General features: G+C 43.9%; 2 protein-coding genes across 2 annotated transcripts; one reads left to right on the top strand and one right to left on the bottom strand.

Annotated features, from left to right (window-relative positions):
* Positions 1 to 877: 877 nt before the first annotated feature.
* Positions 878 to 2,166, bottom strand: LOC124979533 (ragulator complex protein LAMTOR3-like). Its single transcript, XM_047543892.1, has 2 exons — positions 2,142 to 2,166; positions 878 to 1,233 (listed from the first exon to the last, which is right to left on the bottom strand). Exons 1-2 carry the CDS (start codon positions 2,164 to 2,166, stop codon positions 878 to 880), a joined length of 381 nt encoding a protein of 126 aa, XP_047399848.1.
* A 3,973-nt stretch (positions 2,167 to 6,139) lies between these two features.
* Positions 6,140 to 10,183, top strand: Cxcr1 (C-X-C motif chemokine receptor 1). The gene is made up of 2 exons (XM_047546458.1): positions 6,140 to 6,179; positions 8,111 to 10,183. The coding sequence occupies exon 2, from the start codon at positions 8,119 to 8,121 to the stop codon at positions 9,190 to 9,192; it is 1,074 nt and encodes a 357-aa protein (XP_047402414.1). The 5' UTR covers positions 6,140 to 6,179; positions 8,111 to 8,118; the 3' UTR covers positions 9,193 to 10,183.
* The last annotated feature ends 13,501 nt before the right edge of the window (positions 10,184 to 23,684 follow it).

The following is a 23,684-nucleotide window of genomic DNA, read 5'->3' as shown; positions in this document are numbered from 1 at the left end:
TTACCAAATGTTAGACTATACATTGGGCTTGTTAATATTTAAAAAAATTTCTTTTGTAGTTGTTGATGGACAGCATGTCTTTATTTTATTTGCTTATTTTTGTATGCATTGCTAAGGATCAAACCCAGTGCCTCACACGTGCTAGGCAAGTGCTCTGCCACTGAGCCCCAGCCCCAGCCCCATGGTTTGTCAATCTTCATTTCCATTGTTATAGTTTTTCATAGCACTAATTATAGCATTACATTGTTATTTTGACATTACAATAATAATTGCATTATTATTTTTGATGGAAGTGCAATGTCCTACTTCATAGATCCAGTGTAAATATCTCTTGGAGGACATTGATGTTCTCACCAAATTTTTTTCTTTTTTTTTTTTGATTGTACTGATTTTGTTTCTTTTACTAAGTCATTTTGTCTTCCTCACACTCAATGCAAAGAAACAAAACACAAAATAAAGAAAGATATATCATTTATTATTCTCAATAAAAAGGGCCTGCTGCACTCTTGCAGGCCTGGGAGTATTGTACAATAGGGAGCACATAATGGCTCAAGTGGGCCGATGCACCATTTTGATTCTGATCTGCTGAATAGAATCTCATTTACACCTGGTGACTGGACTAACTCCATGGGAGCTGTGATGGACTGAACCATTTCTGTGGTCTCCCCTATCTCACTAAACAAGAAAAGACCGTATGCAAGTCAATATAACAATTGATCTGTCTATACATTATAGGTTCTTTCTTTAGCATAAGAGGGGGAAAGAGGGGCCTTTTCGAGTACACAGATAAAAAAGTATTATTGTGTTCTACAGATTGCGGGATTGATCGGGTGTTGTTACAATGAAGATAAGATACACATTAGAAACCACTGTCACATTAAGAAACTTCCACAACTTTAATCGATTCTTCAAATAATGGAGCAAGTTCCTTTTCTAGGCTGACCATTAGTTCTGTACTGGCATTGCTGCTGGCTATGAAACTCACCACCAAAGGTAAAGGATTAAACGGACCCACCTGGTACGGCGTGTTATAGTAATATATAATGGTTTTATTTTTTGAAAGTCCAAGTTTGCTCCCTTGGTCAGTAGCAAGGGTAAAAGTAGATAAGAAACCAGGTCTCAAAGCATGTTCAGGAGCATTATCATCGGCCACGTAATGACAGGTAACTCCATCTTCATCTGACACAACCGCATGGAGTCCTTCAATGCTCGGTAACTTCTTACACAGGAATCCTTCAGGTCATCCACCATGGTGAACCCCCTTCTCCCGCAGGATCCATCTCCACACCTGGGTTTCTGGGCTGTGGATTAGTTCCACCACCGTCCAGAGAAGGCTCCGATGACGGGTTCCTCTGCAGAGCGCTGCCATGATCCGGCAGCCTCTCACCAAGTTTTATTATTATGAACAACCCTGTGATTAACTTTTTTCTCCCTCCTGCCCTCTCTGCTTCCCTCCTTCTCTCCCTCCTCTCCTCTTTTCTTTCCTCTCTTCCCTTCTTTCTTTCCTTTCTCTTCTCACATTAAATAGAATTCCAGGGGCAAAGATCTGCATTTTTCCATGTTTTTAATACTCAAGACTGCTAGAAGTCTGCTTATTGTCTGCTAAGCACTTTGAATGTATTAACACATTGACCCTCATCCCAATTCAATGAATAAACTCCTACTTGTTATATTTATTTTTAAATTTAATGGTACAAATTTATGGGGTACAGTGTTACAATTTGATACATGTATACAGTGTGCAATGATCAAATCAGGGTAATCAACATTTCCTTCTTTCTAAACCTTTTACAAAATTTTGATTAGCATGTCATTATTTATATATTAACATGTTATTATTTATATGATTAACCTTGTGCTTATTTGTGTAGTACTGTGTGATACTTCAATACATGTAGACAATATGTATGGATCAAATTAGGGTAATTGACATTTTCATCTCCTTTTCTTTGCATTTGGAGCCCTCAAGTTCCTCTCCTCTAGTGATTCATAAAAATATACAATAGATTATAACTGTAGTGATCCCGTGGGGCTTTTAGTCCCATTTTATATAAGATAAAAGAAAAGGGGGCACAGAGCAAGCATCTCAGATGCCCAAGGGACAGAGTTGGGCCTTGTGCCTGGTGGTTTGGTTCGGAGACCTGTGCTCTTATCCCGTTTCGTCATCATGACAGCTCTGGGAATCAAGTATTATCATCTCCATTTTTGCAGGTAAGGATAGTTTGATAACGTCAACGAACTCGTCCAAGATCTCAAACCAATAATGTATAGTCAGCATTAGTATCACGGTCTGTCTGGCTCCAAAGCAGGGCTTTTGGGATCCTTTTGTGAGGATCTCTGAATCCATTCAGGAGGGTCCCTCAGGTAGGTCCTCATGTCCCTTTTCAACTCTCTTCCCCCGGTTCCTTGGTGCTTGGTAGTCAGGGCTGGGAGGTCTGTAGCTGGCCAAGGTCACGCTCTGCCAGGTCCTGTACTCTCCTTACTCTCCTTTGTCACAGTCTGGATTCTGTGACTCACTGACATCCCTCCCACCTCCTCTCATCCCACGTCGCTCTGTTTCCCAAAACTCTCTCATTTGGGAGTGGTTTTAGTTGCAGTTTACAGAAGTCTCAACTTGAATGGGTCTTAATAATAGAGAGAATGTACTGACTCATGTAACTGATTTGTACAGAGAAGATGGTCCTGGGTCACGGTTTGTTCAGGACCTTGGCTCCATTTCCGGATTACTCTCTCAGCTCTGCCTTCCTCTGTGTGTGTTGGTTTTGGTCCTTGGGCTGGCTTGCCATTTATGGTAGCAAGATGTCTGCCAGCTGCAACAAGGTGACAGACTTGCTTTTCCACAAGCATGGAACAAACAAGCTAACCTCTGCTCTGATTGAGTCATCTGAGGTCACATGCCCTCTGATGCTGTCACTGTGGCGATGAGAATGTCATAGGAAGAGGGAAGGAAGGAACCCTTTTCCACCTTCCTCTCCTCCACTGAGATCTTCAGAGATAAGTGGATTCTTTTGGAGGATTGTGAAGAGACGTTTTTATGGGCATCAAAGCTGAAAGGGACAAAAATGATGTATTTACAGCCACGCTTTGCTGCTTGCACCATCTTGCATGAAAGTCATCGTATTTCAAACAGAGTGGTAAAGAACAGTGTCATCTCAGGGAGACCCCCCCCACATTTTGCCAGTTGACTGTCACCTGGTCTTCCCTTGTCAACAATCATTTTTGTGGCACAGAGTGCTCTCTTAGAATGGAAAAATGCTTTCCCATTAGGAACATAATAGTTCCATGTAAGAGGGAGCAGTTAGGAGAGGGAAATGAAAGGCAGAAGATGTGTTGGGTGGGCTGACTTGCTGGAATCTTTTCAAGTGGGTAAAATTTGTCCCAAGCTTATCTTTATGTGTGTTTCTTCCTCCTCCCGTGAGATGCTCTTTCTGACCATGAAGTGAAGGACTCTTTCCTACCCTTGTCCTCCAGCTTAGGTCTTCTGGTGGAGACCTAAGCAATCACTATGGTCACCACCACACTCATCCCTCAGGGCTGCTTCACTTTTATTCCTGGGCTCCAGGGTAGACCAGAGCTTTCCCTAAGTCCTCTGGATTCACTGAAATAGACAAGAATGGTGAACTGCTGTGACCAAGGGCTTAGAAAAAGCAGAAGGGAACTATACACACAGAAGAACTTCAGACTGGCTCTTATTTATAAATGCTCTTGACCCTCATCTTTCTCAATGGATCTCTTGCTGTCCGGCAACTTCTGCCCCCTTGTGGCAAAACCTCAATTTCCCCATTGCCTCCACTTGTTTTCTTTTTCTAAAAATTTTCTTTTTGTACATGATGTGTAACTCCACATCATGTACATCCATATCATGTTGTTCTTAGATATACATGACAGTAGAGTGTATTTTGACATATTATGCATACATGGAGTACAACCCATCCAAATTAAGGTTCCATTCTTGTGGTCATACATAATGTGGAATTACACTGGTCCTGTGTGTAAGGAATACCACGAAAACCACGCCAGACATGGGAAATCACATAAGGGAGTTTATTAAGCAAATAAAGTGTCTCCCTGCAGGGTAAGAGAGAAAATGAGAGGAGAAGAAAGAAAATGAGAAAGGGCTTGCACTAGAGAGAGTGGAAAGTGAGGAGGAGAAAGAAAGTGAGTCAGGGGGAGAGAAAGCATGAGAAAAGATGGCGGGGTACCCACCCTTAAGCAGTTGACTTCCGCTGGGCTAACAGGGGACCAATAACAGAGAAGGATACTTGCAAGTTGACTGATGAACCAATAGCTAGCTAGGATGTTCACAGACTGACAGTAGTTGGGAGGCGGGAAATGGCTGCAATGGAAGGGGTGGGGAGAGCAGCTTTGTACATTACAATGTAGTCATTTATGAGTAAAAGAAAATTATGTTTGATTCATTCTACTTCACAATAGCCAGGCTAAGGAACCAACCTAGTGCCCTTCAACAGATGAAAGGATAAAGGGCGTGTGTTATACAGCCACTTGTTCTCGAGTTCATGTAGATCAATGTTTTTGCAGCCTAGGCCCCACGGTCCCCTTCTTCCCATGTCCTCAGTCACTACATGTGCATGCTAGGCAAGCGTTCTCCAACTGAGCCATAGCCTCAGCCTGAAGTCACTATTTTCCGCCTCTGGAGTTGCCTCTTCCCTAGGTGATTAATAGGGGAGCAACCCTTCCCTTCCAGGACTACCCCAACTTCAAGTCCTTTCAGGTCTAGGCATCATATCCCAGCCGTGCAGCCTCAGTAAAAGCAGGGTATGAGTAACTCCAGGGCAATTGTCTCCTTACACTTCCAGTCACTGTTCATAAATGTGAAAGAAACCAGAAAAGTATGCCTGCCAGTGGCAGAAGCGGCGGCACCACCTGCAGGATGAATTTGGCAATTTATGGGAAGGGCAGGGTTTACACTCGCACTATGTAGACTTGGTGCTATCTTTAGACAAAAGTGGAGGCTGGGCAGGATCAGTCAGCCAGACCAGCTAGCCGTGTGGGAAGGAACCACATACCTCGTACATACCTTAGGTACGACTGACTGTGTGACCCAAAGTGGCAGGTGCTCCGCTGCATGCTGGTGACCATGCTCCATAAGATCAGTCGAACTCAATCATTCTTCCACAGCCAGTGGCTGAGCTCTGCTATAGTCCCTGGAAGAGGCTGTAAAGATGGATTGGAGCAGGTCCTTGCGTTCTAGCAGCTCACCGAGTAGGGGAGGAACATGGCTTGCCCACACATGATGACAGTACAGTTGGGGTCCTGTTGGAGTAGAGAAATGATTTAAGTGCTAGAGGAATAAAGCCTGGGGACAGCCAGCAGGCATTGGGGGCAGCTCAGCTAAGTTCCCAGAGAAGCCACCTTCATTTCTGAGAGGGGAGCAGCAATGGCATGGAGCCCAAACCTCCTATCGCTCGGCCCCGCCCTAGTGGTCTCTTTGCTATCCAGTCAGGCTCCAGGAATGGCCTGTGACCCCAGCCCCAGAGCCATGGGAACCAACCAATCACTGGCAGCAGTCGTGCAAGAGTGGGATAGGTTCCTCTCCAAAGCTCCATCACCACACCAAAGAAATCTACTATGTAAGTAAAAATTGAGTGTAGTCCCCTGCCTCCTTCCTACCAGCTTGCCCCCAAACCCCTCCTAGGGAGTGAACTCTTTTTGAGTCTCTGCTAGAAAAATTCAAATCTTTTTGCCTTTATTTTATTTTATTTTTTTTGTGGTGCTGGGGATTGAGCCCAGGACCTGTGCACGCGAGGCAAACACTCTACCAACTGAGCTATATCCCCAGCCCTTGCCTTTATTTTTGTCCGAAACATTGGTGATCTACTAGGGAATTTGGGAATAAACAAATGGAATTAAATTCATGAAATGCAAGACAATTAAGTGGTCATCCACGGAGTGGAGAATTCAGAGAACAGACCCTTGCCCCCAGCTTCATGCCTGGTACCCTTGCTCAGACATATGAACTTCTGAAGTCTCTGATGTGCTGGAATTCTGTGACTTAATCTTGTTCCCCAAATGCAGACATGGGTGGGGCTCAGGAGGGAGGTGTGGCTTGATGTGGTTTCTCTATTTCCCTTTATTTACCCATTTCCCTCCAACTGTTAAGTCACTCTGATCTCTGAGTTGCAGGCTTCTGAATTGGATATACCTGACTGGGACCTCAGGTAAGACTCTACCTGTTTGTTCGGGACTTTCTTTGGGCTAGGGAGGCTTGGTTTGACTGTATTTGAGAATATACATTTCTTCCCCTGGGATCTGGGGATTTCTGTTACCTGGCATTCAGTCTCCTGCCTCTGACCCTATATTCAGTTCTGACCTCATACCTGGTCATGGTTGATGAGGAGCCGTCTCGTCCTTTCTTTTGACTCTTTGCCCTTTTGTGGGCCAGAGGTCAATAGTTCCTCAATTTGATATTCATTGGTTTGCCCTAAGACTACTAAGACACTGTCCTCTGTGAGACTGTGAATGCTGTCGGGGAGAGAACATGCTAGAATGTAATGAGCTTATCATAGCAACTTGATGTGGAGGCAAAGGAGAGGTTACCTTCTCTGTCTCCTTCAATTTGCTGATGTGAAAATGGAAATCGATAGGCGTAAAAGATCCCAATCAAGGTCCCAAAAGAGAGAGTCATTTGGTGCCAGGTCGCCTCATTTCCAGTCTGAGTAACTGCCAAAGGTTTTCAGACTGTTCTCTGGAGAGCCTGGAGCTGGGGACTTTCTTCGTGGAGAGAGCAGTACCCGACATTCCTCGCCTGACCCTGGCAGCTCTGCTTTGATCTGGTTCACGTAGGGGGCTTCTGGGAAGTTTTGTTGTAACCAATTATAGAGTGAAACAGACATTGTTACCTCATGTACATATATGACTGCATGACCGATGTGATCCTACAATACGTATAATCAGAACAATGAGAGATTACACTCCATTTATGTATGGTCTATCAAATGTATAAATGCATTCTACTGTCATATACAACAAATTAGAACAACTAAAAAAATAATTAAAAACACTACTTGAAAGCTGTTGAATGATTCTGTGAAAGTTTAAGAGATGGAGACTTTGTCTTCTCAAATGCTTAAACTTCCTTTAGACAGAGGACCAAGATATTTAATACTCATTTGAAGACAGGCTTAAAATAAAGACAGTCCCTGACTTGACAGTGGTTTGATTTATAATCTTTCCACTTTACAGTGGTGTGACAGCACTACACAACCATTCCATTTTTTTTCCTTTTACTTTCAGTAGGATATCCACCAAATTACACGAGACCTTCAACATTTTATTACAAAGTAGGCTTTGTGCTAGAGGATTTTTTTCCCCTGAGCATAATCTAATGTAACATTCTGAGCACATTGAAGGTAGGCAAGGCGAAGTGTGATACAGGTTAGGTATATTGAGTGCATTTTTTAGTTGTAGGTGGACACAATACCTTTATTTTATTTTTACGTGGTGCTGAGGATCAAACCCAGGACCTCACGTGTACTAAGCGGGCACTCTATCACTGAGCCACGAGCCCAGCCCCTTAAATGCATCTTGACTTATAATGTTTTCAGCTTGTGATGGACACATCCCATTGTAAGTTGAGGAGCATCCACACAGCATAATGAATGCAACCTGATGCTATCACTTCCTTCTAGTAGATTTTAAGAAGGGTAACCGAGAATCCGGGAGCTCATAGGAGGAGAAATAAGGTAGAAAGGGGCAAATGGAAGGGACTTGCCTCTTGCCCTTTTGTTGAATTCTGTCCTCCCAAGATGGACTGGCCTCCCATATGAATGCACACACATGGCAGAGGATGAAGGCTAAGGGGGCAAGTGGTGGAAGTGCAGGTAGAGTTCAGACAGTTGTTGGGTCAACCAAGCACAAAGGTGCCTTCCCTGTATTCGGCTTATCCCGTCTTATCCCGTGCTCATGCTGGACCTCAGAGTATACGGAAGGTTGGTAACACTGCGTGGTCAAGTTGGAGCTGAAGGGTGTGATGTCTGCTCTCCAAACCATCAGAGAAGCAAAAACTGCCCTGGTAACTGCTCTCATATCCTTCATAAGAATCATTTGAATCTGAGTTACTAAATCGCATTTCTTCTAATCTTTCAACTAGATCAAACCATGGCTGAAATCAAAGAAGGCACCTGGAATATGTCTGACATGTGGACATTCTTTGATTACGAGTTCAATTTCACTGGTCTGCCCCCTCTGGGTGAAGAGTACAGCCCCTGCAACCCGAACACTGAGGTATTTAACAAGTATGTTGTGGTTGCCATCTATGCCGTGGTGTTCCTGCTGAGCTTGCTGGGGAACTCCCTGGTGATACTGGTCATCTTATACAGTCGAGTCAATCGTTCGGTCACGGATGTCTACCTGCTAAATCTAGCCGTGGCTGATCTGCTCTTTGCTCTGACCTTGCCCATCTGGGCAGCTGCTAAGGAGAAGGGCTGGATTTTTGGCACACCCCTGTGCAAGGTGGTCTCACTCTTGAAGGAAGTCAACTTCTACAGTGGTATTCTGCTCCTGGCCTGCATCAGCCTGGACCGCTACCTGGCCATTGTCCACGCCACACGTACACTGACCCAAAAGCGCCATTTGGTCAAGTTCATATGTCTGGGCATCTGGGGACTATCTTTGATTCTGTCCCTGCCCTTCTTCCTCTTCCGTCAGGCCGTTAGTTCTACCAATTCCAGCCCCGTCTGCTATGAAAACTTGGGTAACAATACTGCAACATGGCGGTTGGTGTTGCGGATCCTGCCCCAGACCTTTGGCTTTGTCATACCACTGCTGGCCATGCTGTTCTTCTACGGCTTCACCCTGCGCACCCTGTTCAAGGCCCACATGGGGCAGAAGCACCGGGCCATGAGGGTCATCTTTGCTGTTGTACTGGTCTTCCTCTTCTGCTGGCTGCCTTACAACCTGGTCTTGCTCACAGACACCCTCATGAGAACCCATATAATCCAGGAGACCTGTGAGCGCCGCAATGATATTGACCAGGCCCTGGATGCCACCGAGATTTTGGGCTTCCTCCACAGCTGCCTCAACCCCCTCATTTATGCCTTCATTGGCCAAAATTTTCGCAATGGGTTCCTCAAGATCCTGGCTACCCGTGGCCTAATCAGCAAAGAGTTCCTGGCAAGTCATCGTGTTACCTCGTACACCTCTTCCTCTATCACTGTTCCTTCAAACCTCTGAAAAACATCAATGAAAGGATCTATCACCCTCATAAAGAAAGAATAACCCTCATCCCAAGGTCGTGTGGGGGTACCCTGGGTCCAGACTGATGTTATCTGGGTTTGGAGGGAGGTTGTAGAACGTGGGGAAGTTAGGGTCAGGGCCCACACCAACCTTCTGAGGAAGTGCCAAGATACCTCTAAGGACTAGTTTCAGGCTTCAGGTGGAAAGGAACCCCACCATTTGTGTTGAACTCTAGCCTCTTTGACCCACTAACTGGGTAATTACATGCATGGCCCAAATCTGACAGAGCAAAACAAATCAACAAACAAACAAACGATGGGCTGAAGTTGTTTGCTTCTGTGGACTGGCTGTCTTGTTGACTCTGGAGCATCACCCCGACTGCTCTATGTTCCAGCCGGCTGTTTGAGAACTCTGTGTCCCATGCTCTGAGTTCATGCAACTCTTTTTCTTTTTTTCTTTTTGGTACTAGGGATTGAACTCAGGGGTGCTCATCCACTGAACTACATCCCTAACCCCTTTTTATTTTTTATTTTAAGACAGGGTCTTGCTTAGGGTCTCACTAAATTGCTGAGGCTGGATTGTGATCCTCCTGCCTCAGCCTCCCGAACCACTGGGATTACAGGTGTGTGCCACCACGCCTGGTCATGCAATCCTTTTCTATCTCCTGTATGTGGCAGTGTCCCCTGGGGACATTGAGGTAGGTACTGCTGAAACATCAAACCACCAGGTGACCTTGTGATGGAGCTGGAAAGCATTTCTTCCCTTGGGTATAGCGGGTGAACAGAGAGAGGGTGGTTGGGAAGCCAGACCTATCGCAAGAGATTCCCCTTCATGCCACGATCAACATCGTAGACAGGACAATGTACGTGCTGGGTGTGTGCTGAGCCATGGATGGAACGAGACTAGCGGCTCATTGCCCTCTCGGTGCTTCCAACCTGACATGGGGTCTCAGCAAAACCTCACACACACACACAGAGTTCTCAATCAGCTGGACCACTAGCCATTTCCAATAAAATTTCTGTTTTGCATTTGTCCCTGTGGAAGTGTCTTGGATGTGACATAGAATGAAAGGTGTGAGTGACATTGCTGGTTATTCCTGCAGTAGAATAGGGGTATCGCTCCCCCAAAAGTATCTCTTGAGGCACAGACACTCACATTTTCTCACTCCCTGGGCCGAGGAAGATCCCTTGGTCCATGAGCAAAAGGAAATGTTCCTCCAGAGAGTCTCAGCTTCACCTCCACTTAAGCATCATCTCCTGGAGTCCCTCAGACTGTATTAACTCACCCCTCCCCCAAATGCTTATGTGAATGGAATAGCAGTTTGTCGTTTTCCCTCTGTGAAGCAGGAACTCATCTGTTTTGTTCACTCTACATCCCTGGTATCTGATATGCTGCTTGTTGCCCATTAACTTCTCAGTAAATATTTATCAAATGAATGAATAAGTGCTAAAAAGGCCAAAAGACCCAAGTTCATTTCCACACCATCTGCTCAGAGCACATCTTTTTGGTCCTCTCCTCTTCTCCCTCCTGTCATCCCGGGCAGTATATTTCATCCATCAAGTTTGCCTTTGTGGTTTAGCTTCATTCTCCCAATGATTCATCCCAATCATTTCTCCTCTAAAGCTTCTTGCATTGTCTCACATGTGAGTTTTTGTGGGACACCTCACATCCAAACCATAATACCATTGTTTCCAGAGCATCATCTAAGATGTTCTTCTAGGGTCAAGATGGAGGCTTCTAGGCTGGTTCCCCTTGAGGTTCTCCAGGCAGGTTGATGAGAAACAATTTAGGTTGTGGTTTAGCTTCATTCTGGTTTTATCTGTGTAAAAATGTTCTGAAGACATCAGGGTTCCTTTAATTGCTAATGGTAGAAACTCAACTCCAATCAGTTTAAGCAAAACTGAGAATGTGTTGGAATATGTGCCATGGGGATATCAGATGGCATGAGCTTGAGGTTCCCAGGTAGAGATTCAATCAAGGTTGAGACTGGGATCAAGAGTTGAGGTTGGAGTCAAAGATGAGGTTGGGGTGCTGGGGTGGAGGTTGGGTTAAGATAAAAGGTCAGAGAAGGATGAATGCCAGGAATAGGGAGAGATCGGGAAATAAGGAGAGATTTGGGATGCGTGGGTGAGAATCAGGGATACTGTGAGGACTTGGAGACAGGGAAGGTCCAGCTAGTGCTGGATCAGGTTGGAGAGAGGCTTAGGGATAGGATAAGTGTGGCGGCATGGGAGGCTCAGGGAAGGATGTCAGGAATGGGTGATTGGCTACAAGGCTGGAGCAAAAAGACCTCGCTGGTAGGGTCCCTCTCTGTTTTAGTTAATTTTTTTTGCTTCTGTGATCAAAAGACCTGACAAAAATAATTAGAGGAGGAAAAATTTAGTTGGGGACTCACAGTTTCAGAGGTCTCAGTTCATAGATGGCCGACTCCATTCCTCAGGGCCTAAGGTAAGGCAGGACATCATGGTGGAAGAGTGAGGTGGAGGAAAGGACTCAGGACATTGCACCAGCAAGCAGAGAGAGAGACTAAGCTCAGCTCACAAAACGTATACCCCAAAGGCACGCCCCAGTGACCCAGCTCCTCCAGCCACACCCTACCTGCCTGTAGTCACCAACCAGTTAACCCCTATCAGGATCAATATACTGATTGGGTTAGGGCTCTCATAATCCAATCATTTCTCCTCTAAAGCTTCTTGCATTGTCTCACATGTGAGTTTTGTGGGACACCTCACATCCAAACCATAATACCATTGTTTCCGGAGCATCATCTAAGATGCTCTTTTAGGGTCAAGATGGAGGCTTCTAGGCTGGTTCCCCTTGAGGTTCTCCAGGCAGGTTGATGAGAAAGAAGTTAGGGGCTCCAGCCCTCAGACATGAATCTAACTCAGGAAAGAAAATGAGAAGAATGCAGAAAGAATCCAGGCAAGGAGGGCTGAAAATGAGGACCTCTTTTCTTCTCTCTCCCTCCTCTATTGCCCTCTCCCCTTCCCCTGTTTCCTTGATATCCATCTTCCTTCTCCTTCACCCCATGCCAATCCCCCTGTGGCTTCAGAAGGAAATGAGGATCTGTATTGGGTCTAGGGAAACACAAATGACTAATAAACACCCTGTCTGGCTAGTAATTTGGGGAATGGGAATTAAGCAGCCATAAAATAAGGTGGACGTGTTTTAAACAGGGGAGGATATAATCAGAACTCTTTAATCCAAAAGCTCAACAGTGTTAGATTACATATTTCAATGCGGCATGTGATCCCCTGGGTTTAGCCCAAGACATCAATGCCAGGATTTGGTGCTTCATTAATATAATGTGATGAAGAAGCCAATACTGACATTTCAGTCACTAGACAGGGTGAGGATTAGATGACTGTCAAGACCAGGGAGGTGGCTCCTTGTAGGGAGGGGCTCATGGCCAGGATGGGACTGAGATCAGGGATGGGTGAATTTCAGGGAGGAGTCGGGGTCAGAAATGGGAGATGGTCAGGAAGGGGACTGGGATTAGGGATAGAGGGCACATCAAGGATAAAGTGTGGGGGTAAGGGTTGGGGTCTGAATTTGTGTTCTACACAATGTGCAATGATCTAAACATTTATTTTGTGGGCTTGGTTAAAATATTCCAGCCACCAAGTAATTATGTCAAAATCTATTGTTTTCTCCCAAGGGCCCAGCTGAGCTCTCACTGGTGTTTTTTTTTTTATTCAATCTAGGATTCTGTTTTTAAATTCAGGATCTTGAGGTAGAAATGAATAAAAGATATAAATGATAAAAGATTAACAGAATATGTTAACTGGGCTTTTAAAGATTAATTTTTCTTTATCAAAGTATTTTATACACATTGTTTATAAAACTTACAGTGAGAATGAGTAGCCTTCAACCCCAACCCCTGTCGCAAAGGTGACAATGTTCAACTTTCAAATCTACTTCCTCTATAGGGGTCCACATAGTCCTCAATATCATACTCCCCTGCCTGTTTCTTTTTAAAACATTGTTCTTTTTAGTTATACATGACAGTATTTTGACATATATATACGTGGAGTATTACTTCCCATTTGTGGTTGTACATGATGTGGAGTTACCCTAGTGGTGTATTCATATATGAATGAATAGGAAAGTTATGTCAATTCATTCTACTGTCTTTCCCATTCCCATCCCCCCTCCCTTCCCCCCACTCCCCATTCGTCCCTGTTCAATTTGGTGAACCTCCACTCCTCCCTCCCACTCTGCCTATTGTGAGTCAGCATCTGCACATCAGAGAGAACACTTGATGTTTGTTTTTTGTGACTGGCTTATTTCACTTAGCATGATAGTCTCCAGTTCCATGCACTTACTGGCAAATGCCATAATTTCATATTTCTTTATGGCTGAGTAATATTCCATTGTGTACAAGTACCACCCCCTGCCTGTTCTTGAAAGCCCCTCTGCCCACTTTTAGGTATCATCTATTGACTTTCTATTTTGGTGATAGAGTTTTTTTTTTTTTTTGGGTACCAGGGATTGAACTCAGGGGCACTCAGTCATGGAGACACATCCCTAGCCCTATTTTGTATTTTATTTAGAGACAGGGCCTCACTGAGTTGCTTAGCACCTTGCCATTGCTGAGGCTGGCTTTGAACTCGAGATTCCTCTCAGCCTCCTGAGCCTCTGGGATTACAGGCGTGCACCACTGCACCCAGCTGGTGACGGGGAATTTAATGCTCTCTCAACCTCTCTTTGGCTTTGGCTTTCTGGTCCAAGAAAACCCAAATACTGCCTTCTCCATTCTTCTAGGACACAGATACCACACTTTTGGTTTAATCAACATTCAACCTTTTTGTTATAACAGCCACGTAAAAAAATGATCACAGTGGAGTACAATGTTTATACTTCCTTTTTTTGAATGCTTTTCCCCCCCTGGAACTGATGGTAGGACTTTCCATACACCAGTCTCCAATGTCTCTCTCCATATGTTCTGTTCATTGGGTACTTTAGTCATTTATTTTCTCCCTTGGAGACCTCTCTCCTAGAGTCCTTGTTGTCTTGCTTCAACCTGGATAGATTACTTCCATGTTCGCTCCTTTTTCTGAATTTCTTTGACTACACTTCCAGGTGAATTTTAGATTTGTTTGTCAATTTCTACAACCTATTCAAATGGGATTTTAATTTGGATTACATTGAATCCATTGATCAATTTGGAGAAAATGGCCACCTTAATATGGTGTCTCCTAGTCCAGGAACATGGTATCTTTCCTTAATTGTTTGCAAAGAATATTTTATAGTTTTTAGCACACAGATCCTCTACATATGTTGTTACATTTATCCCTAAGTATCTTGTGGACTTTTTTTTTTTTTGGTGGGGGATGCTATTATAAATGGTATTTAAAAAAATTTTATTTTCCAGTTTTTTCTTACTAGAGTATAGAAATATAATTGCAGGGCTGGGGAGATAACTCAGTTGGTAGAGTGCTCGCTCTCACAAGCACAAGGCCCTGGGTTCGATCCCCAGCACCGCAAAAAAAAAAAAAAAAAAAAAAAAAGAAATATAATTGCACTATGTATATTGACTTTGTAATCTGGGACAATAGTAAATTTACTTACTAATGTATTATCTTTGTAATTTGGAACTGTTTTCACTTATTAGTTCTAGTTTTTTTTTTAAGATTCTCTGAAATTTCTTTGAATGTCATCAGAGAAATCTGAGAAAAAAAGATAGTTTTATTTCTTCATTTTCCTTATGCCATTTAATCTTTTTCTTGTCTTACTTCACCGAGTAGGATCTCTAGTCCAGTGTTGAATAGAAGTGGCAAAAGCACACGTCTTGCCTTGCTCCTGATCTAAAGGCATTCAATTTTCACTAAATATGATGTTAGCTGTAGATTTTTCATAGAGACTTTGGATTAGGTTGAGAAAGTTCTTTTCTATTCCTAGCTTGTTAATAATCAAAAATGTTTGAATTCATGCATGGATGTTAAATCTTCCTTTTTCTTTAAGGGCCTGGGCTCTGAAGCCAATTAGCTTGGTTTAACATCCCAGTTCTGCTATTTACAGAATTTGTGATTTAGGGCAGATCACTTCACTTCCCTCTGACAAGAATAAAGCTCAATTCATTGCTGTGAGGGATTAAATTAGATGAGTATGCGTTCAATAAATACTCTTATGGCAGCGAGAAGAATGCCTAGCAGGCAGTAGGTTGTATTTGAAATGTAGTTATGGTTATTCTTAGACTGACTTTTATTTTGCTGGATTACTGAACTTAATTTTTTTTTTTTGGTAGGGGACTGAACCCAGGGTGTGCTCTACCACTAAGTTGCATCTCCACCCTTTTTATTTTCTATTTTGACAGGGTCTTGCTAAATTGCTCAGGCAGACCTCCACTTAGGATGCTCCTGCCTCAGCCTCCCAAGTCCCTGGGATTACATACAGCTGTGCACCTCTGTGCACCACTGTTCCCAACTGGATTACTGAATTTTGCTGAGAAAGGAGACATAGGAGATAACTTTTTTGAGAACTTGCATTTCCTATAGTGCCTTTGCTCTACCTTCATACTGGGTTGTATTTTGGTTGGGTATTACATTCTAGGTTGGAACTCATTTTCCTTCAGAATTTTGCAGGTTCTCTTTGTTTCTTCTAGCTTCCACTGTTGCTGTTGAGATTTCTGATACTACTCCAATTCTTGATCCTTGATATATGACTGAATTTTCTCTTGGAATCTTTTCTTTACTTTCAGTTTTAGAATGCATGGTATGTTCCTTGGTGGGACACTTCTCATTCATTGTGCAGGGTACTGGTAAATCCTCTTAATCTGGAAACTCAGGTTCTATGGAATTTTCTTGTTTCATTTATTTTTTTGACACTTGTCAATACTTTACTTTCCCTATTCTCTTTAAAAAAATTTTTTTTAGTTGTAGATGGACACAATACCTTTATTTCATTAATTTATTTATTTTTAATGTGATGCTGAGGATTGAACCCAGTGCCTCACATGTGGTAGGCAAGCATTCTACAGCTCCCTATTCTCTTTTTCTAGAATTTCTTTTTATTTGAGTGCTAAACTTCCAAGACTGATTCTCTAATATTCTTTTCACTTTCTGCCTGCTTCTAAATATCTTCATCTTTCTACTTTCCAAGAAGTTATCCTTAATGTGTTTCCCAACTTTCTCATTGGAATTTTAAATTTCTATAGTATTTTAAATTTCCAAATAGGTTTTTTTTTTCTGTTGTCCAGTGTTCTGTTTTGTAGTATCCCATTCTTGCCTCATGAATGCAATATTTCTGAGGAAATTACAGTTTTTGTAGTAATTTCTTTGTCTCCTTTTATTGTCTCTGCTTATCTTTCCTTCTGGTCTAGTAACTTAGTTACACTTATTCGTCTATTTTTGGACTCTGATTTAAAAAATCTGTTACCTTCTTTCACATTTTCTTGGTTCTTGTATCTTGTAGAGTTGTGCCTTAAAATAGTTCATTTTGTGTCATTTTTAGTGGATTTTTTTTCTCCTTGGTGCTGGGGATTGAACCCAGGGCCTTGCACAAGCTAGGCAAGTGCTCTGCCACTGAACCGTAGGCCCAGCCCATTTTTTAGTGATTTTTGACAGGGAGCAGAGGTAAATATATTCGTCTAATACTTGATTTTTAATATAAAATTCCTCTGTGTTTTCTTCAAAACACTTATTTTGTTTTTGTTTTCTTTTTTGTACTGAAAGGACTTTTATTTTTTCCACATTTTTATGGTGCATTATAGTTGTACATAATGATGGGATTTGTTGTTACAGAAAACACTTATTTTGAAGTTAAATGCAGAATCCTCTGTTATCTTCAGTTAGTCAAGTGTGAATTCTCCCATTTGTTATGTCGACTGGGTCTTGATTCTAGAGGTTAGTTCTTTTTTAATGTTCACTTGTGAATTTTTTGTTTTTTGTTTTTTTTTTAATATGGGCATTTACCCCAGGGATACTCAACCACTGAGCCACATCCCCAGTCCCTTTAATTTTTGATTTTGAAACGGGGTCTTGCTTAGTTGCTTAGGGTCTCGCTAAGTTGCTGAGGTTGGTGATTCTCCTGCCTCAGTTTCTGGAGTTATTGAGATTACAGGTGTGCATCCCCATGCCTGCCTCTTCGTCGTCTTCTTCTTCTTCTTCTTCTTTTTTTTTTTTTTTTGTGGTGGGGTTTTGCTGTATTGCCTAAGCTGACCTTGAACTCATGATCCTCCTGCCTCAGACTCAGCAGTAACTGGAATGAGTTCATCTTTTTCTTTTATTTTTTCTTTTCTTTTTCTGCACTAAGGATTGAACCCAGGCTCTCTGTATCACTGAACTATCCCAGCCATGTTTATTTTATTTTGAAACAGGCGGGCTTTAAATTTATGATCCTCCTGCCTCAGCCTCCGGAATAGCTGGCATTACAGGCGTGTGCTACTTCTCTCAACCTGAATTGGTCTTTTTTTTTTTTTAAATTTACTTCCTACTTTGTTCTTTTTAGATATACATGACAGTAGAGTGTGTTTTGACATATTATACAAACATGGAGTACAACTTCTCTGAGTAGTATCCCGTTCTTGCCATTGTACATGAGGGGGAGTTACACTGGTTGTTCATTCATATATGCACACAGGAATGGTCTGTCTGATGCATCCTGCTGTCTTTCCGGTTCCCACCCCTCCCTTCCTTTCCTTCCCCTTTGTCTACCCCAATGAAGCTGAATTCATCTTTTAAAGACCCATAAGGGTCTTGCACGTGCCCTGGATTATGAGTCTTCGCAGGGGCAGTTTCCTGGCGGTCCTCACTGAGCGGGTTGTGTGGTTTAGAGTGCTTCTTTGTTGTTGCTGTTTCTTGGCTCTGGGTTTCAATACGATTCCAAATGACTGATTTGGGTCCTCAGCACTGGCTACCCAGGCTTGGGATTTTGGAAGTTTCCTTAAATGGTCCTCTTTCTCCCTTGGCCTGGGCAGGCAGCTTACTTGGGGATCAAGTCTCAGGGCTGGCAGGTGTTTTTCTATTTCCACGCCGGGGCAGGCAGCTCTTTCCTGGTCCCTGACTTGCTGCAGGGGAGCTAGCTGTGGTTGCCTGGGTCCCTGGGATCCGCAGGTGTGGATCCTTACTATCCCCAGCCTTAACGTGCGTGGCATCTGTAGGGTCTTTCTAGGTTCCCGTGTCTTTCATTCTTGCTCCCCGCGGGCACACATCACTAAGTTCCCTCTTCATTTCTGCCTCTTAGAGATTTCTCATTCTCTTGCTTTCAACCTTAGTTATCCACTGAAATTTTTTTAAAAAAATGTTCGTCAGCTAGCACTCACACGCAGAGCCCGTAGGTGTGCGCATGTGTGTTGGTGAGTAGTTTTCCCTGCACCTCCCCATTCCACCAGCCCTAAAAATTCATATAGCACATGAAACGAAAGCAAAGTTTCCCTTCTTCTTTATTTCCTTAAAGATCAGTGTGCTAAAATGTTCTCTAAGTGAATTTAAAATGTCAACCTGGGGCCTGGGGACGTAGCTTAGGAGGAGAGCACTTGTCTAGTGTAAGCGAGGCCAATCCCCACGTCCCCCTGCTCTCCCCACAGTGTCAACCTGGAAGATACACTGACTGGATTTCTAGGTACCCGGGGTGCACCAGTATGCTGCAGGTTCATGTGCATATGTGTGTTGGGGGCAAATGACCCTTCATAACCCCAGAATTATCACCACCCCCCTTTCTTTTAGCCGGGCTCAATTCAGGAGGTGGAAGAAGTAAGATCTAGAAGGTAAGGGAAGGGGCTCTGAAGAAATCCAGTCACTTTCGACATGGGAAGGAATCGTGTTGCCCAACAGAAACCTAACTGGCCACATCCGTCCTCTTCCTTGGTCCTGTCAACAACCAGCTGTCTTCCTGAAACGGCTGGCTTTGTTCCAACTTTGAAGGTGTTGAGGGTGTGGAGCGATGAAGCAAGTCCAGGCCGGGGGCCACGAAGTGCAGGGCTCCCCGCGTAGCTCGCATCCTCGAGCAACACTCTTAGCAGGGATCCTGATGATGCTCAGCATACCCTGTCCCCTGTGCACAACCCCACATATTAATAAATAGGAATTGAATAACCAGTTATCTGATGATAACTGATATCTGATGAGGTAACGATGCCTTCCTGCCTCCACCTTCGTGTGGTGCCAAGCCCTGTGAACAAAGCACGTAGTACAGAAATGACATTTAGGGGAACAAAGAAAACTTACAAATGGAGGACATGTGAGATGTTCATGAAACTCCCTGAACTGATTCAGGAACAAAGAGATCTATTTGGGGGTCCTAGTGTCTTATCAATTAAACCTGAAGATTTGGAAAAATATTTCTGATTAAATAAAATAGAAGAGAGAGATTGGGTGGCTGTGTCACTTGAACATTCATGTAAGCTTAGGGAACCTGTTTCCTCTTCCATGAGACAAGGTCTGATTAGGGAAGTTCCCTCCCAGTTCTGAGAAGAGGATCTATCTCCAAGTCTTCCAGGAGATGTCAATAGGACTGTGTGTCCATGTGAACTTGATATGCAACATCTATCTTTGCTTGGATTGTGATGATCAGTGACCAGGGGCCCCAGAGAGGCCAGTTCTTCGTATATGCTTCCCCTGCAGCTGCTGAGCAAGTCTGACCAAGCGGCTTCTGGGAAGTCCTCCTCCTTCCTCTTTCCTTTCCTTCCTTTCCCCCCAGGGACTCTGATCCCCCCACCCACCCCATCCCCACCTCCTTCCTGATTTGTCAGGTTCATTCCTTTAGATTAATGGGGAGTCCCCTTTAGAAAAGGACAAATGCTCCTTGGGTTGGGGGAACATTTTTCTTTGGGTCATTAAGCATGGAATGAGAATGGGTTTTTAAAAATCATCCTCTTGCATGGAAAATCCTCTTTTTCTTAGGCTTCAAGGTCATGAGTGGACTAGTATACCACAGTCAACATGCCAGCTTGGCGTCTTGATAGCTATGAGTTAGTGTTCACTTACCTGATCTCTCCTTGGACACTGGAACAGCCTCTGAGACTCTAAGCGGACACATAATATTTGTAATTATGTATGGGGTACGAGGGGGCAGGGGGAGAGAGAGAGAGGAAGAGAGGGAGAGAGAATGAGAATATGGTATTTCTTAGAGTTTCAGGGCAAGGGGAAAACAAATTGCTTTTAAAAGGAATCTGAAGATAAACTGCTTCTGCCCATTTAGTGAAATTGTCACTCTGATCCTCAAGTTCTATTTTGGATTTCACAACATAAGGAGGGCCCTTATCTCAATCCTTATACATATAGTATGTTTCCCATGATATTAACTAATAGATATTAATGATTATTATTTGCTGATAATTGAAGACTTGGTATGTGCCAGTTACCATGAAAAGCACTTTCTATGTGAATGGTTTTATTTGATGTTCACCAGGACCATGAGGTACGAATCACTACTATCCTCATTTTACAGGAGAGGGAAATAAGACCCAGAGAGATTAAGGCCGCCACCTGATGTAGCTAACTCTGCAGCAGGTAAGTGGCAAGGGGAGTTTAATCTGGGCCTTACCGCGGGGAGCCTGAGCTCTCAATGCTGTGACATGGAGACCTTCAGCAGTGGGTAGACCCTGGGAGGCTCCGGGTGAGGTTTGTCTTGGTCTGCCCTGCCTCACTGTGTGATCTGGAACAAGTTATTTCATTTCTCTGGACCCCGTGTCCTTTGAGGGATGGTAGCATCAGAAATTCAAGGTGACACCTGGCTCTTGGGATAAGCGGGGGCCTCCAGAAGTGGTGGACGCTATGGTAGCAGAGAAGTCTCGGAAAGGGGAGTCAGGTGAAGTAGGCAGGCGACCCTGCTTCTGACTGTATGGGCAGTGCTTCGTGCGTGATGATGCCCCAGGGTCAGGCTGCTCAGAGGGGAGTGGGCAAGTATCACTCTCCAGCAGATCCAACTGCTTTGAGATGAAAAGGCCAAGCTTGGGAAGAGGACGACGTGTCCCCCGTTCCTGTAACACCCACTCTCCCTCTTCTGGCTGGTTCCTATCTACACACAGGCTGCCATGAACTCCCCTCCCTGACCCCACATCCGGAAAGCTGTGGTGCTAGTTCTGTCCTCCACTTTGCAGCCTGGGTCTGAGTGGACCTTGAGTGGATCCTCATGGAGATGAGTGACAGTTTCACTGTGCACCTAACCCAGGCCCACCTGGGATTCATGCAGGCCTGGCAGTCCCGAACAGAGCCTTCTGTAGAGGGTGAGGTGAAGTGCACAGGTCTGCACCGGTGGCTCAGAGCAGGGGACTGGGGAGAGCCTGATGGTGTGGGCGTTGGACGGGTGGCTGAGACCAACCTGGCCCAGGCACTCTCACCTCGGTGGTGGGGAGGGGGTACTGGCACTGCAAGTGACCAAAGCTGGAGGTTTTGGCAGCGCAAGCAGCACAGTCAAGCAACATAGCCAGGAGGCGGGCTAGAGTTTGGAGGCTAGCGGGGTGAGGCCCAGACAGGGTGCTGGGAGGAGGGAAGAGGGCCCTCAGAGGTGCCCCGGGGCTGCTTGGGTTTGCATATACAGATTACAAACCAAGTTAGAGCTAAGGAAGATAAAGGCAAAACCCCAAAACCAGAACCAAACGAAGCTGCCTGTGGCCCCACCAGCTAAGTCAGCCACTGTTTGTATTTTGGTCCATTTCCTTCCAGCATTTAAAAAAAAAAATTGACTTCTTTTCTGGAGCTGTTTTAGGCTCCCAATAAAATTGAGTTGAAAACCTTCTGGCATATTATTTTCAATGAAGAATTTATTTTGTGGAACTGGGGATCCAACATGGGGCCTTGTCCATGCTAGGAAAACACTTGACCCCTGAGCTACATTCCAGCCTTGAAACTTTTTTTTTTTTTTATGTTGTACAACATGTCATGGTATCATGAGGTTTTGCTTGAAGAATTTAGATTCTTCCTATTTGCATTTACTATAAGGCAATCTTTGTGTTACCATACGTCACTTTTCCTTGCTTGTTATATTTTTTCTACTTTATTTTCTCAGACTTTCTTCTAGCCTCTTGTTATTTCTGTGCCTTCTGCCTCTAAACTTTTTTTTTCTTTGGGTGCTGGGGATCGAACCCAGGGCCTTGTGCTTGCAAGGCAAGCACTCTACCAACTGAGCTATCTCCCCAGTCCCTGCCTCTAAACTTCTGACCCCAGAATAGTGTAGAGTGTGTCTGTCTTTCTGTCTGTCTCAGTTATCTGGCCTGCCATCTCCCTAAGGCCGTTGGGCAGGAGGTTCCTGAGTGTTGACAGCTCTCTGAGCCCTGACCTACTCCACTCCTCTGAGAACCAGTCCCCTGGTGGCCAGGACAGAGGCGGCCTTCTAATCCTTCTGTTCAGGTTGAATATCTGGCAGTGTCCCATCCAGCGCCACCTCTGTGATGTTGAAGACCACTTCTGTCTGCCTCTCCCAGTCTTCTAGCTCCTTCCCCAGTTCTGGACAATACTTCCTCTTGGTAGCTTTTGACACTACTCCTATTAGTTAAACAAATTATGGAGGGGGCACTTCTGTGAGCCAGGCCTTCTTGCAGTGTCCGAGGGATAGCATGAACAGAATGCCTACAAATCCTTGCCTTACTAAGTAGAGCTCGAAGGCACATCTCTCCTCTTAATTTTTTTTCCTGGTAGTGGGGATTAAGCATGGGGGTACTCTACCACTGAGCTATATCCCCAACCTTTTTGATTTTATTTTGAGATGGGGTCTTGCTAAGTTGTGCAGGCTGGCCTTGAACTTGAGATCCTCCTGCCTCAGCCTCCCAAGTAGCTGGGATTACAGGCATGTGACACTAGCTCATTTTAATTTTTTTTTTTTTTTTTTTTTTTTGGTACTAGGGATTGATCTCAGGAGCACTTGACCACTGAGCCACATCCCCAGTCCTATTTTGTATTTTATTTAGAGACAGGGTCTCACTGAGTTGCTTAGTGCCTCATTTTTGCTGAGGCTGGCTTTGCACTCTTGATTGCCTGGCAATCTCCTGAACTGCTGGGATTACAGGCATGCACCACCATGTCTAGCCTCATTTTAATTTTTTTAAAGTCATAAGTAACAAGATTCCTTTTATAAGAATGAGAAATTTTATTAATAAAGTATCATCTGATATAAAAATTTAGAAAATTCAGATAAGATAAAGACAATGATGAATATCCTACTCTCTCTTGGAGATAATCACTGTCAACAATGAACTGAACATCCTTCTATACCTTGTTCCATGCATGTAATATTTCATTAAAAAACAAAATGAGGGCTGGGGAGATAGCTCAGTTGGTAGAGTGCTTGCCTTGCAAGCACAAGGCCCTGGGTTCGATCCTCAGCACGGCAAAAAAAAAACAAAAAAACAAAAAACAAACAAAAAAACAAAATGAGAATAGCCTAATTTGTTTTTCTCTCAATGCAATCTGTTTTGCTATAACACCATATGATATTCCTAAGAAATTTTGCTAGATTTATATTGTCTTAAAGGAAAGAAAAAAGTTAACAAGCAAGCAAGACAGATCAAATTCACAGTAACATTTATTGGCCTCTAAGAATGTTCTTTTTTG

Source organism: Sciurus carolinensis, chromosome 3 (genome assembly GCF_902686445.1).
Source record: "Sciurus carolinensis chromosome 3, mSciCar1.2, whole genome shotgun sequence".
Lineage (NCBI taxonomy): Eukaryota > Metazoa > Chordata > Mammalia > Rodentia > Sciuridae > Sciurus > Sciurus carolinensis.
Note: the sequence above shows the minus strand (reverse complement) of the source record. Positions and strands in the feature narration are given on the sequence as shown.